We start from the raw sequence: 18,918 nt of genomic DNA, 5'->3' as shown, positions 1-18,918 counted from the left end.
TAGTGGTATATGAGCACGTTAAAATAGTTATCTATCTATCTATGGACAGGCAGACAGACAGCCAGCCAATGAGGCAGTTTATTAATGGACTCACATGTGTTTGGCACCAGCGTTGATTCTCAGGTCGTGTTTTATGAGCCGTACGACCATCTTTAAATCATTACCCGTACATCTAGAAGACAGAAAGAAAGGAAGGTTTGTTTAACAACACACAGAAGATGATTCAGCCACACGTGTGTCATCAATCTATATTTAGAGAAAGAAAACAAAAGGACTCTAGGTGTTAAAGACCCAATTTAAGTCACTATTAGTGTCATAATGGCTGTATAAAATATATATATGTAGAACTACATGACAACTCATTTCCCATGTTGTTTATTGCATGAGTTTATAGTGTGCAAGAATCAGTGGTGTAGTGTGGGTTGCCAGTGCCCGGGGCAAGGCAAGTATTGCGCCCCCTAACCAGCGGACCGTTAGCACTCCCCGAGTCCCTTCCACCAGTCCAGAATTTTGCACCCATGGCAACCGCCTTGGTGGCTCCACCCATGCTACACCATTGGCAAGAATAATATAGTGTGCAAGAATCAGTGGTGTAGTGTGGGTTGCCAGTGCCCGGGGCAAGGCAAGTATTGCGCCCCCTAACCAGCGGACCGTTAGCACTCCCCAAGTCCCTTCCACCAGTCCAGAATTTTGCACCCATGGCAACCGCCTTGGTGGCTCCACCCATGCTACACCATTGGCAAGAATAATATATCACGAGACTGCATAGAGATCGAGTGGTATAATGAGTGAAGTAAACAAACAGGAAATACAAATTGATTTTGCCCATGTGTAGCGAAATAATAAAAACTATTCAAATTATCCTGTGTATGAACAAGCATTCTGAGAATACAGCTAAAGCAACACATGTCCCCTACAAAGAAAGAAAGAAAGAAATGTTTTATTTAACGATTCACTCAACACATTTTATTTACGATTATATGGCGTGAGACATATGGTTAAGGACCACACAGATTTTGAGAGGAAACCCGCTGTCGTCACTACATGGGCTACTCCTTCCGATTAGCAGCAAGTGATCTTTTATTTGCGCTTCCCACAGGCAGGATAGCACAAACCATGGCCTTTGTTGAACCAGTTATGGATCACTGGTCTGTGCAAGTGGTTTACACCTACCCACTGAGCCTTGAGGAACACTCACTCAGGTTTTGGAGTCGGTATATGGATTAAAAATCCCATGCCTCGACTGGGATCCGAACCCAGTACCTACCAGCCTGTAGACCGATGGCCTATCTACGACGCCATTGAGGCCGTTCAAGGGCCATAACTCTGTGCAAAATGGGTAAAATGCCATGGAAGTCAAACTTGATCTGTAACAGTACAGGATAAACCTACATGTATACACAAAATTTCAGCTCAATATATCAAGACATTATGACAAAAAACATCCAGACAACAAATTTTCATATCTACTAAGTTCAAGGGCAATAACTCTGTCAAACATAGGTAAATTGCTATGAATATCAAAACTGATTTGTAATCGTACATGATAAAGTAATACACAAAATGTCAGCTCAATATCTCAAATCAATGTGAAAATAAAACATCTGGAAAATTATAAGTGGGACAGATGAATGGACAGACAGGACGAAGACGAAACCTATAGTCCCCTCCGTTTTGACGTTAGGAACGTGTAGCAAAAAAAGTTTGTTTTGTTTAATGTTTAGCAGACGCTGCATTGATTGAGAGTGGACGTCAAAAAAATAGGAAAAAAACACTTTTTTGGTCATTACAGGGAATACACACCCAATCATACGCTAAAATAGATTTAAAAGATATAGACCTAGATTATAGAATTGGCGAAAACTTGTGGTAAACAAAAGTCGCCAGTAAATCTGTTGAAAGTAGGAAAAACACTTTTTTGGCTCATTACAGGGAATACAAATCATACGCTAAAATAGATTTAAAAGATATAGCTCTTTGTTAATAATGTGATTATAGAATTGGCGAAAACTTGAAGTATCTGGTAAACAAAAGTCGCCATATTGCAAATGGCGGCCACACCTTGTTAACCGGCACACACAACAAGTAAAATTTGGAAAAAAAACTTGTTAACCAAGTGAACACACAACAAGTAAAATTTGGAAAAAACACTTGTTAACCAAGTGAATTACGCCAAAATAAATACACTATCGGGTTGTAACAATATGTAGGATAAGAAAAAACAATAAATGACTCCGAATAAATCAGAGCCAAATAAAAAGATGTCCAAACCAAACAGCAAAGGAAAAAAGAAGGAAGTTACAGTCATGTGACCGGAACTAGAGAGAGCATATAGTAGAAGAATTTAGGCAGTCCCATTGGCTTTTGGGATGTTCGAACCAGACTACTAGCCGGGGGTGTGTGGGGAGGGTGTGTGTGTGTGGGTGTGGGTGTGTGTGCGCACTTGTTTGAGGACAAGTAATGTGGAAAAGAAATAACCTTTGACGATATAACAATTGAAAACAAAAATCAAAGAATGTTCGCCATACTTGTTTGCAATCCTTTTGAGAATTCTCTGTTGATCATCCTCTCTGGTTACCTGCGACAGATCGGTGAGAAACTCGTCTACCTGAAATATCAAAATACATGTGTACTATTAACTATAAGAGCACTCTTAAAGGGACATTCCTGAGTTTGCTGCATTGTAAGATGTGTCCGACTAATAAAATATTTCTACAATTAAATTTATATATATTTTAAATATATTGTCTTGTTTAGAATATCAGTGCCTGTATTTTCAATGTGTTTCTGGTCGTCTTAATATTTGTAAGGAGGCCAAAGTGGATTGTTTCTTCAAATAACTTCGTACGTACAAAATCTTTTATTTTAAGAATAAAATGAAATATTTGATATTTAATTACAATCGTTAAAAAGTCTCTGTTGGTTGATAACATCTTAAAAATTGCAGCAAACTCAGGAATGTCCCTTTAAAGAATACCATGAATGGAATACAGTAGTATTGTTTGTTATTAAAAACAGTTAATAATGCTATTATACACTTAAGAAATAACATATTAATAAATAAATAAATTACTTTTTCAAACTGACAAAAAATGAAGTTAAAAAACAATCTATTAAAACACACCATGGCTTATATGTGCCCTTTAAAACCAGTGCTGTGACATCAGCAGAGGAAACCATTAAGTCACGTGGGTCGGCTTTTGTCTGCATACATGTGTGTGGGAGTGCGGAAAGAGAAGAAAGATTTAAAGACAAATGGCAATTTTGACAGTAAAACTTGAAAGCCAAAATAGAATATTTGCACTGATGGATATATTACACATGAGCAGGATATAGCTCAAGCGGTAGCGTGTCTGCCTGTGAATCGGTCGGTCATCGGATCAATCCTTCTCAGTAGACCCATTTGCAGTTTGGGCTATTTTCCATTCCAACCAGTGGTCCACAACTGGTTCTTCAAAGGCCGTGGCATGTGCTGTCCTGTCTGTGGGAAAGTGCATACAAAAAAATCCTTGCTGCTTATCGGAAAGAGTAGCCTATGTGGCTGCAGCGGGTTTCCTCTAAAGAAATATGTCAGAATGACCATATGTTTGACGTACAATAGCCGATGATAAGATAAAAATCAATGTGCTCTAGAGGTGTCGTTAAATAAAACAAACTTTGCTTTATATTACAGATATTTATCTTCAATAATTATATATATACTCTTCAAAAAAAGAAACGCAAAAGGGTACAAATGGGTTATAACTCCGATTTTATGTTTCCTACCGGTTCATGCTTTGTGAATATAAGGTCATTGCATGTCCCAAACACATTCCCACGGTTACATTCGATAAAACGCAGCTACTGTACAATAAAGTTCCAAAATGTGAATATTCGCAAAAACGCAGCCACGTGCAAACCATGTCACCACTGCACGTGCGTTGTCTGCACGTGCAACATGAACACCGACAGTATAAAAGTGCAGGGTGTTCGCTTGCCTGGCCTCTGTATCTGGCCGACAGTTGACAATCCAGGACATGCCACGTCTCAGTGAACCGCAGAGAAACAATGCCATCGGCCGACTAGACGCAGGCGAATCCAGAACGGCCATTGCCAGGGCATTCCATGTGTCCCCAAGCACCATCTCCAGACTGTGGGACCGTTACCAGCAACATGAATCAACACGTGACCTCCCTAGATCCGGTCGACCATGGGTCACTACCCCCGGGCAGGACCGCTACATCCGGGTACGCCACCTTCGGGAACGATTGACTACTGCCACCTCCACAGCCGCAGCAATACCAGGTTTGCGCAGGATATCCGACCAGACCGTACGGAACCGCCTACGTGAGGTAGGAATTCGTGCCAGACGTCCAGTTCGAGGTGTCATCTTAACACCACAACACCGTCGACTCCGACTGCAGTGGTGCCAGATTCATCGACAATGGCCTCAACTGCGATGGAGACAGGTGTGGTTCAGTGACGAGTCCCGATTTCTGCTCCGACGTCATGATGGAAGATGTCGCGGTGAACGTTATGCGGCAAACTGCGTGCAGGAAGTGGACAGATTCGGCGGGGGTAGTGTCATGGTGTGGGCAGCCATCTCACACACTGGCAGAACTGACCTGGTCCACGTGCAGGGCAACCTGAATGCACAGGGCTACATTGACCAGATCCTCCGGCCACACATCGTTCCAGTTATGGCCAACGCCAACGCAGTGTTCCAACATGACAACGCCAGGCCTCACACAGCACGTCTCACAACGGCTTTCCTACAGAACAACAACATTAATGTCCTTCCTTGGCCATCGATATCTCCGGATTTGAACCCAATTGAGCATCTATGGGACGAGTTGGACCGACGCCTCCGACAGCGACAACCACAGCCCCAGACCCTGCCCGAGCTGGCAGCAGCCTTGCAGGCCGAGTGGGCCACCATCCCCCGGGACGTCATCCGTACTCTGGTTGCTTCAATGGGCAGGCGGTGCCAGGCAGTTGTCAACACACGCGGAGGCCACACCCGGTATTGACTCCAGATGACCTTGACCTTGGTGGTGTGTCCTATCACTTACTCACAATGGACTAGAGTGAATTGTGAACAATCCTGCAACATTTTGGTAATTATCGGACTCACCATTCAATAATGAAATCAATTCTCCAAATGTTACGACAATGTGGTTTTGCGTTTCTTCTTTTGAAGAGTATATATCATAATGAAAACCCGGGTCGCCTACCAATACCATATACAAACTCGTAACCTTAAATACGAACTATTCTACTAGGCAAGTGAGCGAAGCTTAGTAACATGCTTATCGGATCAAAGTTGCACAAGTTTTTGGTGAATGCGACTTAAACACTGTTCGATGAATAACATTAAGTGGTATAGACAGAAAGAATATCATTCTAGGAATGGATTTCTAATAATATTTTGAAAATGATCAAAAATATTGCAATAATTTTTGAAATGTTTTAATGTGAACTGTTGATCTCTTCATGTAGTATTTTAAATGTGGTAAAAAAATATCAACCAGTTTTATTTATCTATCATTCAACTCAAAATTCCATAACAGGAAAGTTACATTTTCAAATTCCAGGATTTCCCTGAGATACAAACCTCTTGTAAACTAAGCAAGCTTTTCTTCTCGGGTAAAACCTTTTTACTTTTTTCAAAGAAAATCTTCACAGTCTCTGCTACGTCTCCCTGCAAAAACAACGGAAGAAGTTTAAAAGTTTATTTTGTTTGATGTCATCATTAGAAAACACCAGTAGAGCACTTGACCGAGGCATTTGGGATGTAGGATTAAACCTTCACAGCAGACCCATTGAGTTTTTTCCCATCCCAACCAGTACCCCACGACTGGTATATCAAAGGCTGTGGTATGTGCTGTCCTGCTTGAGGGAATGTGCTGTTAATGAAAATATGTACTGGTTTTCTACTTACCAAACGTTTAACATCCAATAGCCTATGACTAGTATTTCAGTGTGCACTAGTGGTGTCATTCAATAAAAAGCAAACTTTGACACTCGCCAAATTGGCCAACTGCGAATTTTAAAAACTGGCGAATTTTATTTTAATTTGGCAAAATAATTTTATGTTATCATTTAAATTTTGATATAAAATAACTGGGTTTTAGCTACATTTAAGTTTAACAGATAATTTGGTGACATTTTCTGCTGACCTAGAGCAAGCTCTGCTTTAGGTGAACTCTTTATCGAAGAACAATGACATGAAGAGATTTTGATTAGTGCTAAAATACAGAATTCAGGAAAAATCCGAAGGATTCTGGTTTCTGATTTAATCTGCTTAATGCCGTCTTATAAAACAGTAACATACATTACCTGATCTAAGTCTTCCACCATTTCTTGTAGGTTTGTTCCAAATATCTAAAAACAATCACAAAAAACACAATCAGTAAGGTATTTAATCAGAAATAATATCACAAACTAACTGTCTTTTGTTGTACTAATTACAGGCTGTTAATTATGACAAAATATCAAGTGAAACTGATTTCATACAACATGATCATGTTTATAATATACAATTTATTAGTATTATTTAAAAAAACCCACATTTATATTATGGGAATCTAATTGGATCCATTAATGTTTCTGTATGGGAATTGAATTCCCAGATTCCCACCAAACAATGAGCTATGCACTGTACATCATGGTTAGTTTAGAAATATTAGTAAAACTTAGACTAGCTCGATCACATTCAGCAATATTTATTCAAAATCTTTTTCATTTCAATTTACTTTCGTGCTTATAGCCAATTAAGGTTCAAGTACACTGTTCTGGGCACACACCTCAGCTATCTGAGCTGTCTGTGGGTTAGTTGTTAGTAGTTAGTGAGAGAGAAGAGGATGTAGTGGTCTTACACCTACCCACTGAGTTGTTAAAACCTGCTCTGGGTGGGAGCCGGTACCAGGCTGCGAACCCAGTACCTACCAGCCTGTAGTCCGATAGCTTAACCACGATAGCACTGAGGCCGGTTTTATTCACAAGTTCTCAGAATGTAACAAAGGAAAACAACTCTAAATAACATCAGCCATTACTAACTTACCTGACTGAAGAGTTTGACCAACTGCTTGTTGTTGAGATTGTAAACAGTTTTCATGACGCCCGGCAACAGAAATTTGATTACTAAATGCAAGTCTCCTTTGAAACCATCTGATGAATAAAAATAGAAACAAAATAAGTTTGTATTATAAAAGTAACTAATAAATGGTGGCGGATCCAAAGGAAGAAAGGAAGGAAGGAAATGTTTTATTTAACGACGCACTCAACACATTTTATTTACGGTTATATGGCGTTTGACATATGGTTACAGACCACACAGGTATTGAGGGAGGAAACCTGCTGTCGCCACTTCATGGACTACTCTTTTCGATTAGCAGCAAGGGATCTTTTATATGCACCAGCCCATAGACAGGATAGCACATACCATGGCCTTTGATGTACCAGTCGTGGTGCACTGGCTGGAACGAGAAATAGACCAATGGGCCCACTGACGGGGATCGATCCCAGACCGGTTTGCTTTGCCACTGGGCTACGTCTTGCCAAAAGGCTACAGGGTGTATACTACCAAATCAAATCCCATAGATGACAATAGTAACATATGTGGCTAAACCTCCTACTTGCATTGTATCAATCGACATAAATGCCATGGATATAAATACTACCACCCCTCACCATTAAAAATCACTGACACCATGGCTAGTGGAGTTTATAAAAATTCTAGAAGTTAATACAATGTTACTAAATAATAGTAATAGTCAGATATGTCACCTGAAGAGGGAGATCGAGCTTAAAAACACTAACATTGGGAGTTTGGGGTGGGGGCAGGATATTCATATTTACAAAATAGACTTAACTGCAACATTTGACACACACAAATTCATTAGCCATTGGGCATGGCAATAGAAGTTATTTACTAGCTGAAAACTGAATGTCCCTAGCTATGGTAGTGGGGCGACCATAATCTAGAAGCCCCGTCAGGCATAGCAATAGTAATTTATTTACTAGCCCAACACTGAAAATCACTAGCCATGGGAGTGGGGCAACCATAATCTAGAAGCCCTGTCTGGCATGGCAATATTAGTTATTTACTAGCCCAATATTGAATATCACTAGCCATGGGAGTGGGGCTACCATAAACTAAAAGCCCCGTCAGGCATAGCAATAGTAATTTATTTACTAGCCCAACACTGAATATCACTAGCCATGGGAGTGGGGCAACCATAATCTAGAAGCCCTGTCTGGCATGGCAATATTAGTTATTTACTAGCCCAATATTGAATATCACTAGCCATGGGAGTGGGGCTACCATAATCTAGAAGCCCCGTCAGGCATAGCAATAGTAATTTATTTACTAGTCCAACACTGAATATCACTAGCCATGGGAGTGGGGCAACCATAATCTAGAAGCCCTGTCTGGCATGGCAATATTAGTTATTTACTAGCCCAACATTGAATATCACTAGCCATGGGAGTGGGGCTACCATAATCTAGAAGCCCCGTCAGGCATGACAATAGTAGTTATTTATTAGACCAACACTGAATATCACTAGCTGTGGGAATAGGGCTACCATAATCTAGAAGCCCCGTGAGGCATGGCAATAGTAGTTATTTACTAGCCTAACATTGAATATCACTAGCCATGGGAGTGGAGCTACCATAATCTAGAAGCCCCGTCAGGCATGGCAATAGTAGTTATTTACTAGCCCAACATTGAATATCACTAGCCATGGGAGTGGGGCTACCGTAATCTAGATGGCCCATCAGGCATGGCAATTGTAGTTATTTACTAGCCCAACATTGAATATCACTAGCCATGGGAGTGGAGCTACCATAATCTAGATGGCCCGTCAGGCATGGCAATTGTAGTTATTTACTAGCCCAACAATGGATATCACTAGCCATGGGAGTGGAGCTACCATAATCTAGAAGTCCCATCAAGGAGTTGAGCTACCATAATCTAGAAGTCCCATCAAGCATGGCAATAATAGTTATTTACTAGCCCAACATTGAATATCACTAGCCATGGGAGTGGGGCTACCGTAATCTAGATGGCCCGTCAGGCATGGCAATTGTAGTTATTTACTAGCCCAACATTGAATATCACTAGCCATGGGAGTGGAGCTACCATAATATAGAAGTCCCATCAGGCATGACAATAGTAGTTATTTATTAGACCAACACTGAATATCACTAGCTGTGGGAATAGGGCTACCATAATCTAGAAGCCCCGTCAGGCATGGCAATAGTAGTTATTTACTAGCCTAACATTGAATATCACTAGCCATGGGAGTGGAGCTACCATAATCTAGAAACCCCGTCAGGCATGGCAATAGTAGTTATTTACTAGCCCAACATTGAATATCACTAGCCATGGGAGTGGGGCTACCGTAATCTAGATGGCCCATCAGGCATGGCAATTGTAGTTATTTACTAGCCCAACATTCAATATCACTAGCCATGGGAGTGGGGCTACCGTAATCTAGATGGCCCATCAGGCATGGCAATTGTAGTTATTTACTAGCCCAACATTGAATATCACTAGCCATGGGAGTGGAGCTACCATAATCTAGATGGCCCGTCAGGCATGGCAATTGTAGTTATTTACTAGCCCAACAATAGATATCACTAGCCATGGGAGTGGAGCTACCATAATCTAGAAGTCCCATCAAGGAGTTGAGCTACCATAATCTAGAAGTCCCATCAAGCATGGCAATAATAGTTATTTACTAGCCCAACATTGAATATCACTAGCCATGGGAGTGGGGCTACCGTAATATAGAAGTCCCATCAAGCATGGCAATAGTAGTTATTTACTAGCCCAACAATGGATATCACTAACCATGGGAGTGGAGCTACCATAATCTAGAAGTCCCATCAAGGAGTGGAGCTACCATAATCTAGAAGTCCCATCAAGCATGGCAATAATAGTTATTTACTAGCCCAACACTGAATATCACTAGCCATGGGAGTGGAGCTACCATAATCTAGAAGTCCCATCAAGCATGGCAATAATAGTTATTTACTAGCCCAACACTGAATATCACTAGCCATGGGAGTGGAGCTACCATAATCTAGAAGCCCCATCAAGCATGGCAATAGTAGTTATTTACTAGCCCAACATTGAATATCACTAGCCATGGGAGTGGAGCTACCATAATCTAGAAGTCCCATCAAGCATGGCAATAATAGTTATTTACTAGCCCAACACTGAATATCACTAGCCATGGGAGTGGAGCTACCATAATCTAGAAGTCCCATCAAGCATGGCAATAGTAGTTATTTACTAGCCCAACATTGAATATCACTAGCCATGGGAGTGGGGCTACCATAATCTAGAAGCCCCGTCAGGCATGGCAATAGTAGTTATTTACTAGCCCGACATTGAATATCTCTAGCCATGGGAGTGGGGCTACCATAATCTAGAAGCCCCGTCAGGCATGACAATAGTAGTTATTTATTAGACCAACACTGAATATCACTAGCTGTGGGAATAGGGCTACCATAATCTAGAAGCCCCGTCAGGCATGGCAATAGTAGTTATTTACTAGCCCAACATTGAATATCACTAGCCATGGGAGTGGGGCTACCGTAATCTAGATGGCCCATCAGGCATGGCAATTGTAGTTATTTACTAGCCCAACATTGAATATCACTAGCCATGGGAGTGGAGCTACCATAATATAGAAGTCCCATCAAGCATGGCAATAGTAGTTATTTACTAGCCCAACAATGGATATCACTAACCATGGGAGTGGAGCTACCATAATCTAGAAGTCCCATCAAGGAGTTGAGCTACCATAATCTAGAAGTCCCATCAAGCATGGCAATAATAGTTATTTACTAGCCCAACACTGAATATCACTAGCCATGGGAGTGGAGCTACCATAATCTAGAAGTCCCATCAAGCATGGCAATAATAGTTATTTACTAGCCCAACACTGAATATCACTAGCCATGGGAGTGGAGCTACCATAATCTAGAAGCCCCATCAAGCATGGCAATAGTAGTTATTTACTAGCCCAACATTGAATATCACTAGCCATGGGAGTGGAGCTACCATAATCTAGAAGTCCCATCAAGCATGGCAATAATAGTTATTTACTAGCCCAACACTGAATATCACTAGCCATGGGAGTGGAGCTACCATAATCTAGAAGTCCCATCAAGCATGGCAATAGTAGTTATTTACTAGCCCAACATTGAATATCACTAGCCATGGGAGTGGGGCTACCATAATCTAGAAGCCCCGTCAGGCATGGCAATAGTAGTTATTTACTAGCCCGACATTGAATATCACTAGCCATGGGAGTGGGGCTACCATAATCTAGAAGCCCCGTCAGGCATGACAATAGTATACTAAAACGCAAAAGAAACGCAGGTTCTCATTAAATTGGATATAAAATATTAAAAAAACAAAACGAAATGAAGATTTCAACATTTATTTTGGAGCTACACCAATTCGGCACACATTGGTGTTGGAAATGTTTGATTGAATTCCTTTTTGGCTATTGTTTCATGTCATAAAGTAGGGTGGGGGTCCATGTTAAAAATGTGAAAGAGACGACCTGTAGCATTGTCAAAGTCAGTATCGCGTGTGACCACCCTGGGCATTCAAACAGGCAGTGCAACGTCTCCTCATTGAGTTGACAAGCCGTTGAAAGAATGCCTGAGGGAGTGAGTTCCATTCATGGACCAATGCTGCCTCCAGCGCCTGCATATTCTGAGGTTGTCCGCGAGCCTGAAGGCGACGTCCGATTTCATCCCAGACGTGTTCGATAGGCGCCATGTCCGGTGATAAGGCTGGCCACGGCAACGTTGGGATGTTGTGCTGAGCCAGCAACGCCTGTGTTGCCCTGGCAGTGTGCGGCCTGGCATTGTCTTGCTGCAGCAAGCGCACACGTGGGTGAGCGGCAAAGAAGGGAACGACGTGATTGTTGATGACGTCATTTTGGTACACGGCGGCATTAACGCGTTGTCTGAACACATGAAGTTGTGTTCTGTGGTTGAATGAGAACCCACCCCACACCATCACACTACCCCCGCCCCATCGGTCGGCCTGCAGAACGCAGCAGTCGGAGTAACGTTCATGTCGACGTCGCCATACTCGGATTCGGCCATCAGCGTTGGAAAGATTGTAACGGCTCTCATCAGTAAACAGAACTTGTTGCCACTGGCCACGTCGCCATCTTTGATGTTGTTGCGCCCACTGTTGACGTTGTTGGCGGTGCCGAGGGGTCAATATTGGTCCCACATAAGGACGGCGGTTACGGAGTCCTGCTGCCCTCAGACGGCGTCGGACGGTATCGGCGGACACTGGACCACGCACCTGGTGAGCGGTGTTAGCTGCTGGCAGCATCCGATTCCTAAGGTGGGTCACCCGGATGTACCGGTCTAGGGCTGCGGTTGTCACCCTCGGGCGGCCGGTGCGTGGTCGATCGTTCACAGATCCAGTGATTTGGTGACGTTGAGAAAGGCGTGCGATTGTCGAAACATGACATCCCAATTGTCTGGCTACAGCAGTACGGGTCTGTCCGGCTTGCAACATCCCGATGGCCATCCCTCGCTGGAGTTGCGTCAGTCGCGGCATTTTTAAAATGTGATTCTGTTGTCTGTCACTACTCAAATTGAATTTATGCGATTAAATCCAGGTGTGTAGGCTTTATAAGCATTTCAATGAGTGTGTTTGCACTGGATTCATGATACGGATGATCCAGCACGTGCAAACAACGTGTTTTGAGAATTCGTGACGTCACACAGGTAATGAAATTGACACGCAGGTGGGACTGCGGTGTGGGTGTGTGCCATGTCCTTTAACACAGTTGAGGTTCAATTCCACCAAAGATACTGCTTTACAAAGTGCAATTCTTTCGCATTTTCAGGACCTGCGTTTCTTTTGCGTTTTAGTATAGTTATTTATTAGACCAACACTGAATATCACTAGCTGTGGGAATAGGGCTACCATAATCTAGAAGCCCCGTCAGGCATGGCAATAGTAGTTATTTACTAGCCCAACATTGAATATCACTAGCCATGGGAGTGGGGCTACCGTAATCTAGATGGCCCATCAGGCATGGCAATTGTAGTTATTTACTAGCCCAACATTGAATATCACTAGCCATGGGAGTGGAGCTACCATAATATAGAAGTCCCATCAAGCATGGCAATAGTAGTTATTTACTAGCCCAACAATGGATATCACTAACCATGGGAGTGGAGCTACCATAATCTAGAAGTCCCATCAAGGAGTTGAGCTACCATAATCTAGAAGTCCCATCAAGCATGGCAATAATAGTTATTTACTAGCCCAACACTGAATATCATTAGCCATGGGAGTGGAGCTACCATAATCTAGAAGTCCCATCAAGCATGGCAATAATAGTTATTTACTAGCCCAACACTGAATATCACTAGCCATGGGAGTGGAGCTACCATAATCTAGAAGCCCCATCAAGCATGGCAATAGTAGTTATTTACTAGCCCAACATTGAATATCACTAGCCATGGGAGTGGAGCTACCATAATCTAGAAGTCCCATCAAGCATGGCAATAGTATTTATTTACTAGCCCAACACTGAATATCACTAGCCATGTTATCTCACCTCCGTCGTTCCCATTCTTGATGTAGTCACTGACAATCCTCGTCTTCTCCGTGTAGCTACTCTCCTCGGCGATGTTGGCGCACAGTCGGCGGAACTGCCGGAACGAATTATCACGCTCGGTTGAAGCGTCGACAACTTTTGGGACATGGCCATTTTTGTCATTTGCATCTGGAATTTAAAAAAAAAACTTTAATGAAAATTTAAAATGTTTAGATTATGAAATTTATATACAGTAAAGTACACTTACAACGAACATGCTTAGAATGAACTACAGCATAGAACGAACTGATTGTAAAGTCCCGTTTTATCTCCCTATAGTAACTCTTTGAAGTTGTACATGTAGGTTGTTTTTCCTATATTACAAAAATATGAAATAATGTTTGTATAACATAAGTGAATACATTTCTAACAATGTTTCCTTTTATAATTAAATTATTTTGTTGCCATTGTTTGACTAAAGAGTAAAAATACATTATCTCGCCTTCATGTAAAATTCTTTAATCTCATTGGTTGTTTGCCATTGGACAAATCCCTTATAGCCCTGTGGGCGGAGCCAAATCCTCTTATACCCCCATCTGTAATTTCCAACAGTTTCCAGCCACCCCAGTTACTGCTAAAGCAATAATTAGATTATAAATAAATAAAGTTTAAAAAAAAAAATTAATATCTGTTTCAGACAATTTCATATTACAAACATTTGAAGTTAAAAACTTGTTTATCGATTGAACTATTTTTCGTCACTGGCAAGTGGTTTCGTTCGCGTCCGCATGGTACGGCTCCGATAATAAATTGTTAACAATTATTGTCTGACGTTATTTTGATTATTTGGCTATATGGTTTAACATGTCGGCAAGATAAATTCATTATAGAAGCATCTCTCGGGGTATATGGCTTTTAATGTACCCTCTGTGTGCTCTTTTATCCACTCGCCTTCAGCTCGGGGTAAAAGAACACACAGAGGGTACATAAAAAGCCATATACCCCTCGTGATGCTTCTACAACTTATATTATACATTAACTATACACTATAACTAAATCTATTCATTAGTAATACACGGCCATGCAAGTAACTTTGTGTGTAAATTATATCAGGGCTAGCTCTAGCAATCGCCAAATTCGAATTTTGAAAATAACTGGCGAATTTTATTTTGAGTTGGCGAAATAATTTTACTACATTTTATTATAAAATAACTGGTTTTCTGCCATTTTTGAAGTTTAATAAATAATTTGGCGAAACTTTGTGTTCACCCAGAGCTAGCCTTGTATATATACACAAATGTATCAACAAAATAAATATTAAATGTTTTTCTTTATAGTGTTCAAGATTAACAGTATCCCGATACCCTGGGGATACCAGAATTTAATTTTGGATACCAGACTTCAATAAGCCAGTATCCCGGTGGGATACCATATAATGTTTTTTTTATTTGTTTTTTAATCCTGTGTTTGTATTTGTCATTGAAACAATGAAAGTCGTCATTTACTGATGAAATTAAGTAACAGGTAAGTCCAAGTTTGTTATGATGTTATTTATGAATTTCATTTAAGTGGGATACTAAATCTCAGGTGGAATACCAGATTTTGAAATGCTAGTATCCAACTGGGATACTACGCAAAAATTTTAATCTCGAACACTGCTTTATAATTCTCATGTATTATGTTTAAAGTAATTATTTGTCATACATGCTTGTTTTGTCTTTTTACAGAAAAAGTACAATGTGACCACTTCATCTGTACACTTAGCTTTCTTTCAAAATGAAGCCAGATTATCTATTAAACTTTAAAAATTGCAAAAACATACATATTTTGTACCAAAATATCAATTATTATATAAAATTATTTTGCCAAATTGAAATAAAATATGCTAATTGTTTTTGAAAAAGTTTGTTTTGTTTAACGACACCACTAGAGCACACTGATCCATTAATCATTGGCTATTTGATGTCAAACATTTGGTAATTTTGAAATATAGTTTCAGAAAGGAAACCTGCTACATTTTTCCATTAGTAGCAAGGATCTATTATATACACAATCCAACAGACAGGATAGCACATACCACAGCCTTTGATATCGATCCCAAACTGACCGCGCATCAAGTAAGCGCTTTACCACTGGGCTACGTCCCACCCTTGGTTTTTAAAATTCACAATTGACGAATTCCGGAGGCAGCCCTGACTTGGTTATGCATTACCTTCGGTTTCTTGTTTTTTCTTCACTGGACTTGGCGTGAATGGTAGTTTCGCTTGCACTACAGCCTTCTTCTTGGCAGGAGATTTCAAATTAGCCTTGGCCAAGAAATCTGGAACAATGACGATGATCAGGTTAGTAAGTAGAAGAAAACCTGAACAAAACATGTTTTTAAAAGACGCCAAAATACGACTTGTAACACAAAGACATTGACAAATTTAGGACGTCACAATACATTATACAGATGATGATATCACTTTATATTGGAACTTTGTATTATTGAGTATAATAGTTCAAGAATACTAATAAGAAGGAAGGAAGGATATGTTTTACTTAATGACGCACTCAACACATTGTATTGACGGTTATATGGCGTCAGACATATGGTTACGGACCACACAGATATTGAGAGAGGAAACCAGCTGTCGCCACTTCATGGGCTACTCTTTTCGATTGGCAGCAAGGGATCTTTTATATGCACCAGCCCATAGACAGGATAGCACATACCATGGCCTTTGATGTACCAGTCGTGGTGCACTGGCTGGAACGAGAAATAGACCAATGGGCCCACTGACGGGGATCGATCCCAGACCGGTTTGCTTTGCCACTGGGCTACGTCTTGCCAAAAGGCTACAGGGTGTATACTACCAAATCAAATCCCATAGATGACAATAGTAACATATGTGGCTAAACCTCCTACTTGCATTGTATCAATCGACATAAATGCCATGGATATAAATACTACCACCCCTCACCATTAAAAATCACTGACACCATGGCCTTTGTTACACCAGTTGTAGAGCACTGGCTGGAGCGAGAAATAGCCTAATGGGTCCACCGACGGAGATCGATCCTAGACCGACCGCGCATCAAGCGAACGCTTTACCACTGGGCTACATCCCGCCCCTAGTAATAATTAAAAAAATAATATATCTATATATAAAATCTTATTTTTGTGCATTTGTTTCCCAATAAGTATTCACAATTTAATTATAAAGATTGTCTGTCAAACAGTGTCATTTCTTTTAAGTTCATTGGTGTATAAACACAACAAAAAATGCATGGTAAAGTTTTATTTAAAATTGGTACACCTCTGTTAAATTAATATATTACAATAGACATATATTACATATATATATTGAGATTTTTTGGCAAAAATATTGGGATGTTTTAGGGTCACTTTCATTTGGGAATGGGCTCATCTTCAGACCCATAGGATGCCTGGATAAACCCCTGCATAACTCGGTCAAAATGGGTAAATCGCCACAAAAGGCAAACTTGATTGGTAACAGTATTTGATACAGCTATGTAAAATTTCAGATCAATATGTTGAGGCATTGTAGAAAAAATGTCCAGAAAACTATATGTGTGACAGACCAACGGACGGATGGAAATAAAACATATACTCCCCTTCACTTGGATCAATAAGGGACTAATAACAGATAATCATTAACATTCAGACTACTGGATTAATTTCTGACAAAAAACACTTTTACTCACATACATGTATATTCACTTAATTTTTTGTTATAAATACATAATATAAAGTTCATGTTTGAATTGATAAGTATTATTTTCGTGGGTTTTTTAATTTTTATATTTATATCAGTTAATGTTGATTAAAATTAGACAAAACATCAAGACACAATACAGTGTACAATGTGTGGACTTGCATGACGTCGGGCGTGATAACTCACCTGCAGTAGTTAGAAGGTTAAGTAATTTGTACCTGAAATTAATTTGCTGATTGCATCTTTATCACTCTGCTCCAGGTCATCGAAACCCTCCAGGTCATCTGGGTCTTCGATCTTTTTCGTTGTCGCTCGAGCTCTGACAAATGTTTCAAAGATGCATTGTGGGTGATACCACTGTTTCATGTCGCCTCCTTCATCAGAAAACGGATTGGATACCACTTTGCCAATACGCAGCCCTCCTTTGGCAATTTTCTGCTTGCATTTTTTACAGCCTGACGTCCCAAGTTTCGCATATCCCGTGACATATCTATTTTCAGTCATGTTAGAAATATCAGAATGACACAAGGATAATGAAGTACACGAACTGGGTAAGGGTTTTGGTTTTAAAGTTTTATAGAAAATACAGACATTAAGTATGGATTGTAATGGATATAATTTTCTTTGTGGAAGATGTTGCAATGTTACAAATGTCTGTCTGGAGCTGTTATTTAGAGAAAATGATCTCAGTCGGATAAACAGACAGTGTTTAAAAGTTCCATGCAGAGATGTCCAAGCTTTTGGTATAATGCAAAATAGAAATGGTTGTATCGGCATCCACGACAACTGTTCCAAGTGATCAGCTCAATCTAAAATCAAATGAAATAAATTAAATTAAAGAAATTTTGAGTCTCTGCTAATACTAACAGACACAATGAATACAGGTTATAACCACCTCAGTTTGAAAACAGAGAAGACCCTGAAAATAATTTATCAAAATGACACAAGGGCTAGCTCTGGGTGATCAGAAAATTTCGCCAAATTATCTTTAAAAAAAGAAGCAAAACCTATAGCTATTTTCCACAAAAATATAAATTATAAAACAATATTTTTTTGCCAACTTAAAATAAAATTCGCCAATTGTTGTCAAAATTTGCAATTGGCGAATTTGGCGAGTGGCAAAGCTAGCCCTGGACACTAATACTAATAATGTGAAATGGTTAAAATGCAAATAATAAAAGGACCCTAAGTGCTATTAAAATACAAAAAATGCAACTAATTTTGCCTGACCTATTTTTCGGTTCGCACATTAAATTTAGGATACCATTTCCTATACATAACAGGTTTCCCAAAGAAGCTAATAATTCAAAGAATACCGGGGCACTGTAAAGTGGCTGGAAACAGAAAAGCCGACAAGTTAGCAAAAGAGGGATCAACGAATGAACAAGTCGACAACAATATCTCTTTCCAAGAAGCTAAATCTATCATAAAGTCTGCCATGAAAACAAAATGGAGCAAACATCACTCACTCTATGATAAACATGATGCTTATTATCAACTCGGCTATAGAAAACAAGTAATAATCTTCCAACTAAGATGCGGACACAACAGACTGAGACATCATTTGCACAAAACATTCAAAATTGGCGATTCCGAAGACTGCCCTTGTGGACAAACGGCTG

General features: G+C 40.2%; 1 protein-coding gene across 2 annotated transcripts in view; it reads right to left on the bottom strand.

Annotated features, from left to right (window-relative positions):
• LOC121390704 (DNA ligase 3-like) overlaps window positions 1–18,322 on the bottom strand; it is a 37,085-nt gene extending 18,763 nt beyond the window's left edge. For both annotated transcript variants that reach the window (XR_005960245.1, XM_041522593.1), the window contains exons 1-8: window positions 17,515–18,322; window positions 15,790–15,897; window positions 13,599–13,766; window positions 7,043–7,149; window positions 6,319–6,363; window positions 5,594–5,680; window positions 2,529–2,608; window positions 95–172 (exon numbers count right to left, since the gene is read on the bottom strand). Coding sequence is in view for 1 of the 2 variants with exons in the window: in XM_041522593.1 (XP_041378527.1) it covers window positions 95–172; window positions 2,529–2,608; window positions 5,594–5,680; window positions 6,319–6,363; window positions 7,043–7,149; window positions 13,599–13,766; window positions 15,790–15,897; window positions 17,515–18,073 (1,232 nt within the window). In the remaining variant the exon portion in view is untranslated. The remainder of the gene's footprint in view (window positions 1–94; window positions 173–2,528; window positions 2,609–5,593; window positions 5,681–6,318; window positions 6,364–7,042; window positions 7,150–13,598; window positions 13,767–15,789; window positions 15,898–17,514) is intronic.
• Window positions 18,323–18,918: the final 596 nt, after the last annotated feature.

Source organism: Gigantopelta aegis, chromosome 15, assembly GCF_016097555.1.
Source record: "Gigantopelta aegis isolate Gae_Host chromosome 15, Gae_host_genome, whole genome shotgun sequence".
Lineage (NCBI taxonomy): Eukaryota > Metazoa > Mollusca > Gastropoda > Neomphalida > Peltospiridae > Gigantopelta > Gigantopelta aegis.
This window is presented reverse-complemented; position numbering and strand designations above follow the sequence as displayed.